At 44.2% G+C, this 12,814-nt stretch overlaps 1 protein-coding gene across 2 annotated transcripts in view; it reads left to right on the forward strand.

Annotated features, from left to right (window-relative positions):
- SENP3 (SUMO specific peptidase 3) overlaps positions 1-12,814 on the forward strand; it is a 69,791-nt gene that overhangs the window by 16,693 nt on the left and 40,284 nt on the right. The window contains exons 2-6 of one of the 2 annotated variants that reach the window (XM_069215576.1): positions 1,304-2,544; positions 8,194-8,490; positions 9,048-9,159; positions 10,367-10,514; positions 10,625-10,672. In XM_069215576.1, the coding sequence (XP_069071677.1) occupies positions 1,317-2,544; positions 8,194-8,490; positions 9,048-9,159; positions 10,367-10,514; positions 10,625-10,672 (1,833 nt within the window). In that variant the 5' untranslated portion in view covers positions 1,304-1,316. Of the gene's footprint in view, positions 1-1,303; positions 2,545-8,190; positions 8,491-9,047; positions 9,160-10,366; positions 10,515-10,624; positions 10,673-12,814 lie in introns of both variants that reach the window. The other variant, XM_069215575.1, reaches the window with a different exon arrangement.

Consider the following 12,814-nt stretch of genomic DNA (forward strand, 5'->3'; position numbering starts at 1 on the left):
GTCAGACCACCTCGAAACAAGTAAATATGAGACACACTGTGAAAATAAACTGTTGTGGGTGCTGAGGAGTTGTGCTAAAACCAGGAGAAGTTGATTGTGTAACCACTGTACTGTGCACGCAATACTTGTAAAGTTCTTCTCTGAAGTGTTTAGTTTTTTAGGTCACATCTGGAGCTAGGATAGCCTGATACCTTCCTGCCCCATTAAACCTCATCATGGGACTTGTGGTCTGGTGACTGATTTCGTAACTGGGGCTTGCTCTGCCTTATAATCCTGAAATCCATGCTTTACGCTTTGTGTAATCTTGGGTAAATGACTTTACCCAACTATAGACCAGATACTTCCTTTGATCCATCGAGGTGTATATTTGTTGCAACCACATGGCAGATTGTTTATTATGTATTAAATATTGTTGTGCTGTATCTGGTAGAGCATGCAGGTAACACACTGGGAGTCACCTTTTAGTCAGACTGGCCCACAAGGAAATGCTGTTACATACCAGATACTTGCATGGACCTTGCATTGTGTTAGTGCCATCAATACGGGCCTTTCAGCTGTACCAGCATGTTAGGAAATCCGGAGTTCACCCTAGAGGCCAGCAAGACTTTACTTGGTACTAGATATTATGTAGTCACTAACCTTACCTTTCACCGTTATAATCCTAGCTGTCTCACTTAACCGCTTAGGTGATTCTGGGCAAACCACTTTGGTTGCAGGCCAAATTATTTTCCTCAAAACACTTAGAAGCCAGATTAAAAACAAAATCTCACATGAGCTTCTCCATGGCTTAAGTGGTAACTAGCTTGATCTATAATAATCCACATTATAACCATACTATTAGTATTTGTCTGTCACTGTAGTGCTTTTGTACTCTTGATTGATCTGTCAGTGTTCTTGGCTCTATCTCGACCGTTTATGAATTGTCCCACTGGTCCGTGGGGGTCCAAATAAAAAACAAAAAAAAACTGTTAGCTCATCTAGCTCCTTGGCAGCTGATTAGGATGGTAACGTGTGTTGTACAATATCTCACAACTAATGATTGAGTGCATAGGTTATCTTAAATTTAAAATTAATCCCTATTGGTTTGTATTGATCTTAGAAGTACTTCAGCAGTGCATTATCCAATATGTTCTAGTTAGTTTATGGACTTAATGGGATGGCCTGAGTGATGCTGTGGTACGACGATGAGCATAGTCTTTTTAGTAGGATTTAGGAGGAGCCTTGGGAATGATTAATGGACCCTGGCTTCCTTCTATTGTAGGACTGTTGATGTCACTAATCCTAGTCATTTTTCCCTCCACAGGTAGATCGTCACGATGAGAGAGAACATGCAAGCGAGAAGGTTCTGTAAACCTGCAGGCTTTCGTGGCACTAGACTCTACTCTGTCCGCAAGGCAGACACCCTTGCTCGGAGGGACAAGCTTAGGCTTGCCAGAGGGCTAGAGTCGGAGGTCCCCTCTGCCAAGACCACTGCTGGTTTCCAGAAGCTGTTGAAATATGGTGGCTGTGTCAGGCAAGAGTTGGGCCAAAAGGTTCGGCTACAGAAGCAGCTTGCTAGGAGCATAAACACCTCTGGAAGTGTGATGAACGATGAAGACAGTTGGGACTTGCCTATGATGTCTGGCTGGAACAACCCTGATCTTGGGGGAGATAGTGCTGTGAAATCCAAACACACCATGGATGTGCACAGGAATTCAAAGGGCCGTTGGCCCTGTGCAAATAATGTGGGTCATGGGTCATCGATGAATCGAAAAGATAGCAATGTGTTTGAAAGGGAGGATATAGTGCCTGGCAAAACTTTGCGCAAGAGAGCTGTTAGGAAAAACCGACGGGCATTGTTGGCCTACATGATGCTGTATCATTTGAAAAAATCGGCGTTGACATTCCACTGGAAGATCTGGCGGAAGGGTGGAGGCCGCCGAAGGAGCATCGGCTCAAAGCGCATTCGGTCCTCTGTTTCCTTGTCCCCGGCTTCAGAGGCTGAAGAAGACCTGGGTTCTGCTTATTGCCCATCAAAGAAAAACTGCATAGGTCCCCGGGAGTGCTGCGAGCCACCACTGTGTGGGAGAACTGCACCGGATGATCACACTCCGGTGCGAATGCAAGTTGGCCATGGGTCACGGGTACAGCCACACATCCACGTGAGCCCGCCTCATCAATTTTCACTGGTCAACTGCAGTCCCTCGCCAGGCCCCAGTACAGACAGACTTCCACACAGTTTTGGGTATCGCAGAAATAATTCCACACCAATGACTGAGTATAGCTGTGCAGGCTATATGTCGGCAGAATCTAATCATTTGCAGGGTCTCCTCAACCACACTGGTGAAAGCACCAGCAGGTCCCCCCACACCGGTCTCCTGAGCTCGCTGATGACTGAGGACGAGGACACTGGGGAGGTTTCATCCTTGTGTCCACAATACACAGAGTTGGAGAAGGTAACCTTTGATGGGGACAGTGAAGAAGACCAGGAGGCCTTGTATCATGGACTGGATTCCCAGTCTTCTGGGGAGCTGAAGGGAGATGCTTCGCTGGATGATGACTCTGGTAAGGGCTGTAATGATGGGCATCTTTGGCATGGAAAGGGAGCCTGGGGACTATTAAACTGTACTTAATGTCAGGTGTTTGAGGTTTGTTCTGAGCGAGTATCTGTATCATGAGTTACAGCAGCTCATGAGTTTTGCATTCCCCTGCTATCTACTGTTGGCACAGAGTTTCCAAGTTGCTTTTTCTTAAAGGCTATATCTCATGACTCTTCCCTAATCCCACAATACCCCAGGGCAAAGACTCCACCATGGATGAGTTTTTTTTTTTTTTTTTTTTTTTTTTTTTTTTTTTTAAATTCTTCAAGAATGCACCCTTTCAATTGTGACTTGTTGTTACAGCAAATACCTGTGGTCGGACTTCCATTGAGTCTGCAACCTCTTCTTATCACCAGACCATGAGGAATCTAACTGGTCAGCATGCCAGGCTTTCAAGAATAAAAAGATTAAAAATTGCATAAAACATTGCTGGGTAATTTACTTGATGTACAGTTTAGACCCCTACTGATCTACTTGCTGCACTGTGATCCATGGAGAATTACTGAGAGTAAAGGACTGTCTAGTATACCACCAGCACAAAAAAGAAGAGCCCTGAGTTTCTCTCAGAGGCTCGGACATAGACCAGCAGTCTGCAGTGCAGTTGGTAACCCTCAGCAAAGACCAAGGCCATGCTCAGAACCATTATTTCTCAATCTGCCCTCGAGGATCAACCCTTTGAGAATCCCCCGCCAAAACCTTCGGGTTTGGCTATAGGCACAAGCCTTCTCTGCTTTGAGAGGCTCATTCAGCTTTGGAACAAGAACTCCAAACCTCTGCATTAGCAAGCACAATTCTCACCTCCACCGCAAGAGGAGCCTCTCAGACCCCAAGCCAACTGCTTGGAATAAGCAGAAACTCCCTTTTCAGGAACAAATGTCTAAAGACTTGCCCTTTTAGCCTGTATAGAGTACACCAGTCATGTACAACAACCTTCCCCTACCCATCTTCTACTCTGACACCACATATGGTCCAGAACTGCTATGACTGTTGCGAAAGAAAGTACAGGCACCTCTGGTCAAAGGTGCCATTGAGCCAGTATCCCAACACCAGTGTGGTCATGGAAGAGACACCTGAGGCTTTAGCTCGACCCTGGGCCTTTTAATCACTACATCCTGTCTGAACACTTAGAAATGACAACTCTTCAGGGTGTCATTCCGCTCTTGTTCACAGGAGTCTTGAGGCAGAAGGTTGCCTTGAAGACTCCTGTGAACAAGAGCGGAATGACACCCTGAAGAGTTGCATACTTACACGTTCCCTCATTTGGCGCATGATCCATATCTCCAAATTGGTAGTGTTATCTACAGGTCGCAATGTAAAGTTCTACCATTTGTGATTAGCACAGTCTTAAGGGCATTCACCAAATGTCTGTCAGTGGTACCTGTCCATCTGCAAGGAAGCGCCATCCATATCCGAATGATTAGCTGATAAAGGGCAGCAATTGACAAGAATTCCCCACACATACACAGGGTACCAGTGTCTGTTACATAGACTGGGGTACACAATCAGTGTATTAAACTTGCATCCTGATCCACTTTTTATTCTGGGAACTGTATTAGGACATGCTAAGCAGGGACTTTAACAAGCCCATTAATGGGAGATAAATACCCATGTACTTCTGTTTCTATACCCTCCCACTCTCTCTTTCTTTCTCTTTTACACATTAGATAAATCGGTTGAGAATTTTTGCTTATCCCTTTCCTCCCTGCCTCTAATGCTATACTTAGTGAGGAAAATAAATTGCGCATCCATGATTCATTGTGAATGTGCTTGCCAAGGTGAGACAGCCATTGTTTTTGATGTTAATGGAAATGTCTGTCCATTTGCATGTGAAGTTACCAATCAAATGTGACCTCTCTGCATCAGGGATGGTACTGACACCCAAACTTAAAGGAACCAAATGCAGCAATTTGGATAGTTAGTTGTGACTTTCTCAGGAATGTATACAAACCTGTGGGATGCACACAAGTCTGCCACGTGTGCTGTGCCGCAAAATGGGAAAGGATTTGTCAATTATTCCCTGTAAACAAATAAAGCCACCGTGCAGGATATTGTTTTTAACCTACTGTTTTTTTATTTTATTTTTATTTTTTTACCTTCAAAAAGCAAGCCTTCCGTTTGTTTACACTTAGCTGTAGTAGCCACCTACATGCAAAATAGAGAGGACACAATTTGTTCGAAATTCCTGCAGTTAAAACTTATTGGAGAGGCTTAAAATGTATTCCTCATAGGACTCCACAGACACTTAGATTAGACCTGAATATGACACTAACAGGATTTATGGGACCTTCCCTAGTGACATATTTTCTTAAAAGGCAGACTTCCCAGACACAGTGACCTTAAAATGAGTTGGTGTGTTGTAAGCACTCAAAAGAGGAATGTTTTATACAAGTTCACAAAGATGACAAAACCAAAGTTTTTGCCCAAGTAATTTCCCATTTTCAGGTGAGTCAGGCAGTGGTTTTGCCTATCTTTTTCCCTTCTTTCGAGACCGTTGCAAAGGCGGCATGACACGCATTAGATGTCAAGACGGCACAAATGTACTACTATGAAAGGATAAATTGGATTTGCAAGACCAAGCAACTGTTTGTGCTTTTCTGAATTCTCATTTGGGAAATCACATTTCGAAGTGTTTTCTCATGAGATGGTGAAATGCATATCTACATTATATACTAAAGCAAAATGTGCAGTGCATTCTGTTTCTAAGAGACGTACCACTATAAAGAAGGGTACAATGATGCCCTTTGTAGGGAAAATACAAATAGCATGCTTCTGTAAAGTTCATATATTGGCAACTCTATTTGTTCACTAAGCACTTTAGTTGATTTCAAGCCCAGCAAGAATGGTTGGTTGGACAAGATTAAAAACGTCATTCCAAACATGAATTGTCTACTTTCTAGCTAGATGCTGCTTGAAGCGTGGAGTATTGCTTTTCAGTCTACGCACAGCATATGAAATGCAGCAGCACATGCTTCAAACAGAATATTTTACTGTCTATAGCTTGTAGTTCTGCGTATTCACATACGCCCTCCTTCCTCTTTAGAAGCGAGTAACGGTCTAACACAATTACAACCTTTTAATAAATAAGCATGTTATCTTGCTTAGTTAAGACTCACTCTCCGCTACTCACCCATTTGGGGAAACTCAGTGTGAGTTAGAATCATTGTGCATTGTAAGATTGAGGGAGAGTTTAGACCTCTCAAGACCAAAGACTTTTGAAGAGAAAAAAAATTGAAAATATCCACACCTAACATTAGTTAGCAGGAGTATGCACAACATGTCAATATAAAGCAATACACACACAAAAACAGGTAATTAAAGGGTGAGTTGCCTTTCCATAGATTGCAAGCTAAATAAAGATGTGAGTTAGAGATGCCAAAGTTGGCAAATTGGGTAAAACCATACCCAGTTGAGAAGTATTTTGTCAGTAAGTCTCATAGCAGAACAGAACTTTTATTTCCTCAATCAGCTGCAGTGTGTTTGATGTAATAATGGAGTTTACATGGGTTCTTTGGGGAATGATGTATATCTAATCCTAATGTGCTGTTTTAGTATATTTTCTTAATGTTCCGAGTAAAAATCACAGAGCTGCTTTACAGAAAATTCAGTTATGTCATACTACATTGGTCAAATGTTCTGCTTTGTATGAAACTGAATGACCCGATTCGGAAAATGCATGGATTTCTATTTACTGTTATCTTACTGAGAAGCATCAATGGTTAGTTATTCTTGAAGTTGGAGAGTTCATAACTTTTTACTGAATATTGTGCCTTAACCACTGCCAGCATGCATTCATGGGGCAGTCTGATAGACGTTTTTTGGGGGGACAAGAAGCCAGAGACGTGACCTGGGAGGATAGCCTCTAGGTAACAGCTCACTTACTCAGGGCTTCTTCCACAGGCACTGGGCGATCAAACCTAAGATATTGCTGCCGTCAATAACTGAACTATCTCACATCCCTGTGAATTACAGGCAACTTAACCCCCTGCAGCATTCAAGTGCTTTACCTACCAATAATACCCTGTGACGCAATCTCTGATAAACACTCTTAAGCAGTTTATAACATTAAGCTACAAGGTGTAGCTTACAGGGAATGACTGTTACCCAAGGGAAGGTGCACTTCTTTGAAACACAGGTAGAACTGCCTTGCAGTTGAAACTAGTTGTAGAATAAAATAAAAACCATGACTGACAGAGGCAATTGCAAAGTTAATGTTAAGATGGAATTTAAGTACCCATGGAAATGTAAGCACTGTGAGGCAGTGCATGTGGCAAAGCACAGAAGTGCAACTTAAAGTTCAGCATCTTTCCTACTCTGTCCTGATCAGGTTCCACTGCTTAACCTAGTAACTCTCCTTTAAAGACAACAAAGTGAGCATGACGTGAAGGTGGATAGGACAGACTAACATTGGAATTGGCCTTTAGGCCTTAGTAATGGCAGATTGTTAGTGGCAGCTGGCAGTGAATGCAACTGCACAACAGTTTATAAGACACATGTGCTATCCCTATGATGTATTTGGAAGCTCTCCTATTTGATTTGCAGGAATAAATGTATACAAACCTACACTAGAGAGGAATAGATGACATCCTGGTATTGAAGGGACTGGTGGGGGTTGGTGAATAGCCTGGATTCCCTGGTGACTGCAATTTGCTGCACAAGACCTAGGAGTGCAGCGCTAGGCAATAAAGGTACTACTTCTGCATTTGTATGCTGTTCGCCCACACTATGCCCCCTTTAATAATGTGTGCAAATCTCTCCCACGGGAACCACTTTACTTTGCTTTAATCTGCTGTCTCAGGGACCTGAAGTTGCAGGATACGTTAGTTGGTAGAGGAGATTATTAGTGGGCTGGAGGCAATGTTGTCAGAACCATTCACATGCTGCTGTCACAGCTCTGGAGGTTGATATTTAGCTGGCCTCGACAAACTGGACCGGCTACAACTCGCCTTCCAGCAGGCGAAGCGTTCATGGCAATATAAAAGTAGCCAGTCTCCCCCCAGAGGAAACTTAAACCTGCTCTTAGTCCACCTTATCACGAGGGCCCTGCAGCTATTGGAGTAGAAATGCGTTAGAAATAGTACTGATCACCACACTTTTGGGGAAGAATTAAAAATTAAACAAAGTACAGCACACCAGCTGTCCAGGACTGAATTCATAGTCTCTTGCTAATGTGCTCCAAAAATGAAATTGAGGTCTTCTTACAGCTCTGGCAATATGGCACAGTAAGGACGTATACCAGCTGTGCTGTTCCCGTATTGCAACTTACTGCCAGTGCACCTTAGTATCGACTCATTTCATATGTTCTACAACTGAACCTATATGCTGAATTACACCAATATGCTGCTTTCTTGCAGTATCACACCTTGCTGTGGGATCCACATATATTACTCTGCGATTACAGCTTTGGCACCCGTCACAAATTGGTGTACCAGTACAGCTTAGTGGTGACTGGCACCATGCTTTGCAGATCATGAACTTATCCAGCAAGTTAGCTATGGGTTTGATCTTGATGAATTTGCTATAATTGTTTTTTTTCCAAATATACTGTCTTTGCTCCTCTTATTGCTGTAGTGTTCTGCAGATCATTCACAGCTTGCTTTCTTTGCATGCACAGCAGCTATGCTCCCAAATGGCTACATGTCCATGACCTCACACAGTGACCTTTGCCTTCCTGGTGGCACTACAGACTCCAGCATCATGATTACCAACGTTTGTAGTATTGATTCAGTGCTGACAGATCAATTGCATAAGAGTGCCAGAGCGACAGAGGCAGTGATCAGCAATGGCCCTCGGGCAGAAGAGACTGAGCCTGTTACTGACAAGCTGGAGACTCAAGTGGGAGAAGAAAATGAGCAGGCGGAGAAGCCAGGCCTGTCTGAGTCCTTGACTGAAGAACACATAGCCTGTGTACAGAGTAAGCATAGCTTTCTGACATTTTTTGTTTGTTCGCTGGTGTTGTTAAATGTGCTTGACACTTCTCCTACTGAAACTATTCTGAATCGACTAGCTGTTAATGTGACCTGCAACTAAAGAAGGCTGGTATTACTGACCTTACCTCCTTCCTTCAATGAGAGGCAGGAACTTCTCATACCACTTTTTGCAAGTTGCAGAATGGATGTACTTGCACAACACTCTGGCCTGTGGGTGTGATTGTTAGACCAGGGTTGCCTATGTGAGGAGTCCTCTATTATCATTACCTAATCCATTGCCATCCTTGTGACTCATTCCACTGCATCCGAGAGTTCCTGCAGTAATGCAGACTAGTGTAGTTTTGCCATTCCAAGGGTATCTGCCCTGTATGTAAGCTGCTATTGGCATTATTCAACCTCTTAACAGAGTGGTTAACATTTTATGGTGTGTCATCGTAAAAAAAAAAAGCTAGATGAATCTGAGAAGTTAATGCTGCTTGCCCTTCTGAAGGATGTCACTAGTAGTTCTGCTTTTACTAAAATACTGCTCTTACCTGGCTAGGTATTTTGGATCAGTTTTTGCAGACCTATGGGAGCCTTATTCCGCTCGGCACTGATGAAGTGGTCGAAAAACTGGAAGATGTGTTCCAACAGGACTTCTCCACAGCACAGAGGTAAACCCCTCTATTTGAGAAGTTTTCTTGCAAACAGTTGTTTGGAAAGACTTGAGTTTCTTTCTAAGGATTAACTTGTACAAACATTTCTAAAACAAAATACAATTTCTTAAATTTGTTAGAAAGGTAAAGGCAATTCAAATGAAGCCTAAATAATTAAAATGCATCCTGAGGGGGTTGGTTGTTACATACAGATGAGACAAAGTAGTTTAAGGCTGCATTCGCTGCACCAGTATGGGGAGGAGTAAAAAGTCCTGCTTCAACAGTAATCTATTGAGGCAAAGACTCTGTTACTGTTAAAAGTAACTCTCATGTATCTCTGGATATGTTGACAGCAGAGGTCTGTCCTTAGCCCTTAACCCTTTTGAGAAGGTGCCAAGATAAAGATTTTGGAAATCTGTGGCTACTGGACTCTTTGACTCGAATCGTCCAGAGGTGCTCCAGTTCACATCATGGCATCTTACTAGCCTGTCTGTGATCGTGAAACCTGTATCCCAGGCCTAGCAATGCTTCTGATTGATTAGACTACACATCTGGAATTCAAAGGCTCCAGAGGGTGCTTGTGGGATAAACTGTGGGTAGAAGTGGATAAGGATGATTGTACTGCTCTCCCTGCAACTGGTGGTGTTATACTTAAAACGTGCTGGCACCTATACCAATGTAAGAAAAATTGGTGGATGCATCTGCGAGTCAACACGTTTTGCATCTTACTGCTTAGGTGTGGTCTGGATGTGTTAGAAACTGTGCCGTTGTCCAATATTGGTTTCTGTTGAAGGTATAAGCTCTGGTTTCCAGCTTATGAGTCCGTAAGGTAGCTTAGTTGCCTGGATGTTTAACGGCAGGTCATGTTAAGGGGAAGGGAGGGAGAGAACATTTTGGGAGGAGTACTGGTATGCAGACTCTGTAAGAAGTTAATGTTGATTACCTCTAAGCTGTTACTTTCTCAGTTGCTGGAGGTTTTTGCAGGCTCTAAGGGGAGGGTCGAAAGAGGCAGGTTATATTGTTGGGCTTCCCCATCCCTAAATGATGCATTTGTGGTTCTGTAATAGCTGTAGTTACTGGGCTGAAAGGCAAATCCTTGTTAGTTTAGCTGATCAACTGGTAAGTTTATGGTCATGACCAGTACTTGTGGTCCTCTTCTGATGCGCAGTGTACTCGGGATGCAAAAGCCATCAAGCAACATTCTATCTCCTGTTCTGTTTTTCAGGAAGGGCTTAGTGTACCATCTTATTCAGTCCTACCAGCGCGTGCCTGGCAATGCAATGGTTCGAGGCTTCAGAGTCAACTACAACCGGCATGTGCTGACCATGGATGATCTAGGCACCCTTTATGGACAGAACTGGCTCAACGACCAGGTATTGAATCACCTACATTTTTTGCAAGTACCCTACTTCATTGCCTAAAAATATGTTTTTTTCTTGCTGGCTGTATGGGTGGTCCTAACAGAAATGTGTCCCTTTCCTAGGTTATGAACATGTATGGGGACTTAGTGATGGACAGCGTGCCTGACAAGGTGAGATTTGTCTTTAGACTCAGCTTGACAAGCTTTCTAATTGTCAAAAGGGCAAAATATTGATCCTAGTATTCCATCCAGAAGTTGTGGTATAGGATCAAGAGTAGACTGCTGGTCAACCTTTCAGAGAGGGTTAGCGTTTCCTGGCATTGGCTTAACTTTGGTTTCATAATCCTCTTTTACAGTTAAATGTGGTGAATCTTTTTACAGATGCTGGGTTGTAAGAATGGTGATTTGTTTTTCTAAGTACGTCATTGCACATGGTAACTTCATATGTATATTGCAATGTTTTTTTGTTCAAACTACTTGACATTTTATCTGTCTATTTAATATTGATTTTTAAATTATTGTCATGCTGCCTTCTGTTTGAGATGTTGCATTGCATACTCTGTAGCAGGCTACCTTTTCAAATATGGATTACGGAAGTTCTTTTTCTAAGATGACTGGTGTAAGGAAATGCCTCCTTGGCATGGTTACCCCCTGACTTTTTGACTTTTTGCCTTTGCTGATGCTATGTTTTGAATTGAAAGTGTGCTGAGGCCTGCTAACCAGGCCCCAGCACCAGTGTTCTTTCCCTAACCTGTACTTTTGATTCCCCAATTGGCACACCCTGGCATCCAGGTAAGTCCCTTGTAACTGGTACAAAGAGCCCTGATGCCAGGGAAGGTCTCTAAGGGCTGCAGCATATCGTATGCCACCCAGGGGACCCCTCACTCAGCACAGACACACTGCTTACCAGCTTGTGTGTGCTGGGGAGAACAAAACGAGTAAGTCGACATGGCACTCCCCTCAGGGTGCCATGCCAACCTCACACTGCCTATGCAGTATAGATAAGTCACCCCTCTAGCAGGCCTTACAGCCCTAAGGCAGGGTGCACTATACCATAGGTGAGGGCACCAGTGCATGAGTACTGTGCCCCTACAGTGTCTAAGCCAAACCTTAGACATTGTAAGTGCAGGGTAGCCATAAGAGTATATGGTCTGAGAGTCTGTCAAACACAGACTCCACAGCACCATAATGGCTACACTGAAAACTGGGAAGTTTGGTATCAAACTTCTCAGCACAATAAATGCACACTGATGCCATTGTACATTTAATTGTGAAATACACCCCAGAGGGCACCTTAGAGGTGCCCCCTGAAACCTTAACCGACTATCTGTGTAGGCTGACTGGTTCCAGCAGCCTGCCACAACCGAGACATGTTACTGGCCCCATGGGGAGAGTGCCTTTGTCACTCTGAGGCCAGTAACAAAGCCTGCACTGGGTGGAGATGCTAACACCTCCCCCAGGCAGGAGCTGTAACACCTGGCGGTGAGCCTCAAAGGCTCACCCCTTTGTTCCAGCACCGCAGGACACTCTAGCTAGTGGAGTTGCCCACCCCCTCCGGCCACGGCCCCCACTTTTGGCAGCAAGGCCGGAGGAAATAATGAGAATAACAAGGAGTCGTCACTGGCCAGTCAGGACAGCCCCTAAGGTGTCCTGAGCTGAAGTGACTCTAACTTTTAGAAATCCTCCATCTTGCAGATGGAGGATTCCCCAATAGGAGGAGGCACAAAGAGGGTGTACCCATCCTCAGGGCTAGTAGCCATTGGCTACTAAGCCCCCAGACCTAAACACGCCCTTAAATTTAGTATTTAAGGGCTCCCCTGAACCTAAGAATTTAGATTCCTGAAACTACAAGAAGAAGACTGCTGAGCTGAAAAACCCCTGCAGAGGAAGAACAGAAGACACCAACTGCTTTGGCCCCAGTCCTACCGGCCTGTCTCCTGCCTTCCAAAGAAACCTGCTCCAGCGACGCTGTCCAAAGGACCAGCGACCTCTGAATCCTCAGAGGACTGCCCTGCTTCTAGAAAGACAAGAAACTCCTGAGGACAGCGGCCCTGCTCCAAAAGACTGCAACTTTGTTTCAAAGGAGCAGATTTAAAGACCCCTGCAACTCCCCGCAAGAAGCGTGAGACTTGCAACACTGCACCCAGTGACCCCGACTCGACTGGTGGAGAACCAACATCTCAGGGAGGACCCTCCGGCGACTCAGAGACCGTGAGTAACCAAAGTTGTCCCCCCTGAGCCCCCACAGCAACGCCTGCAGAGGGAATCCCGAGGCTCCCCCTGACCGCGACTGCCTGAACCTAAAGTCCCGAC

This window comes from Pleurodeles waltl, chromosome 12 (assembly GCF_031143425.1).
Source record: "Pleurodeles waltl isolate 20211129_DDA chromosome 12, aPleWal1.hap1.20221129, whole genome shotgun sequence".
NCBI classification, from domain to species: domain Eukaryota; kingdom Metazoa; phylum Chordata; class Amphibia; order Caudata; family Salamandridae; genus Pleurodeles; species Pleurodeles waltl.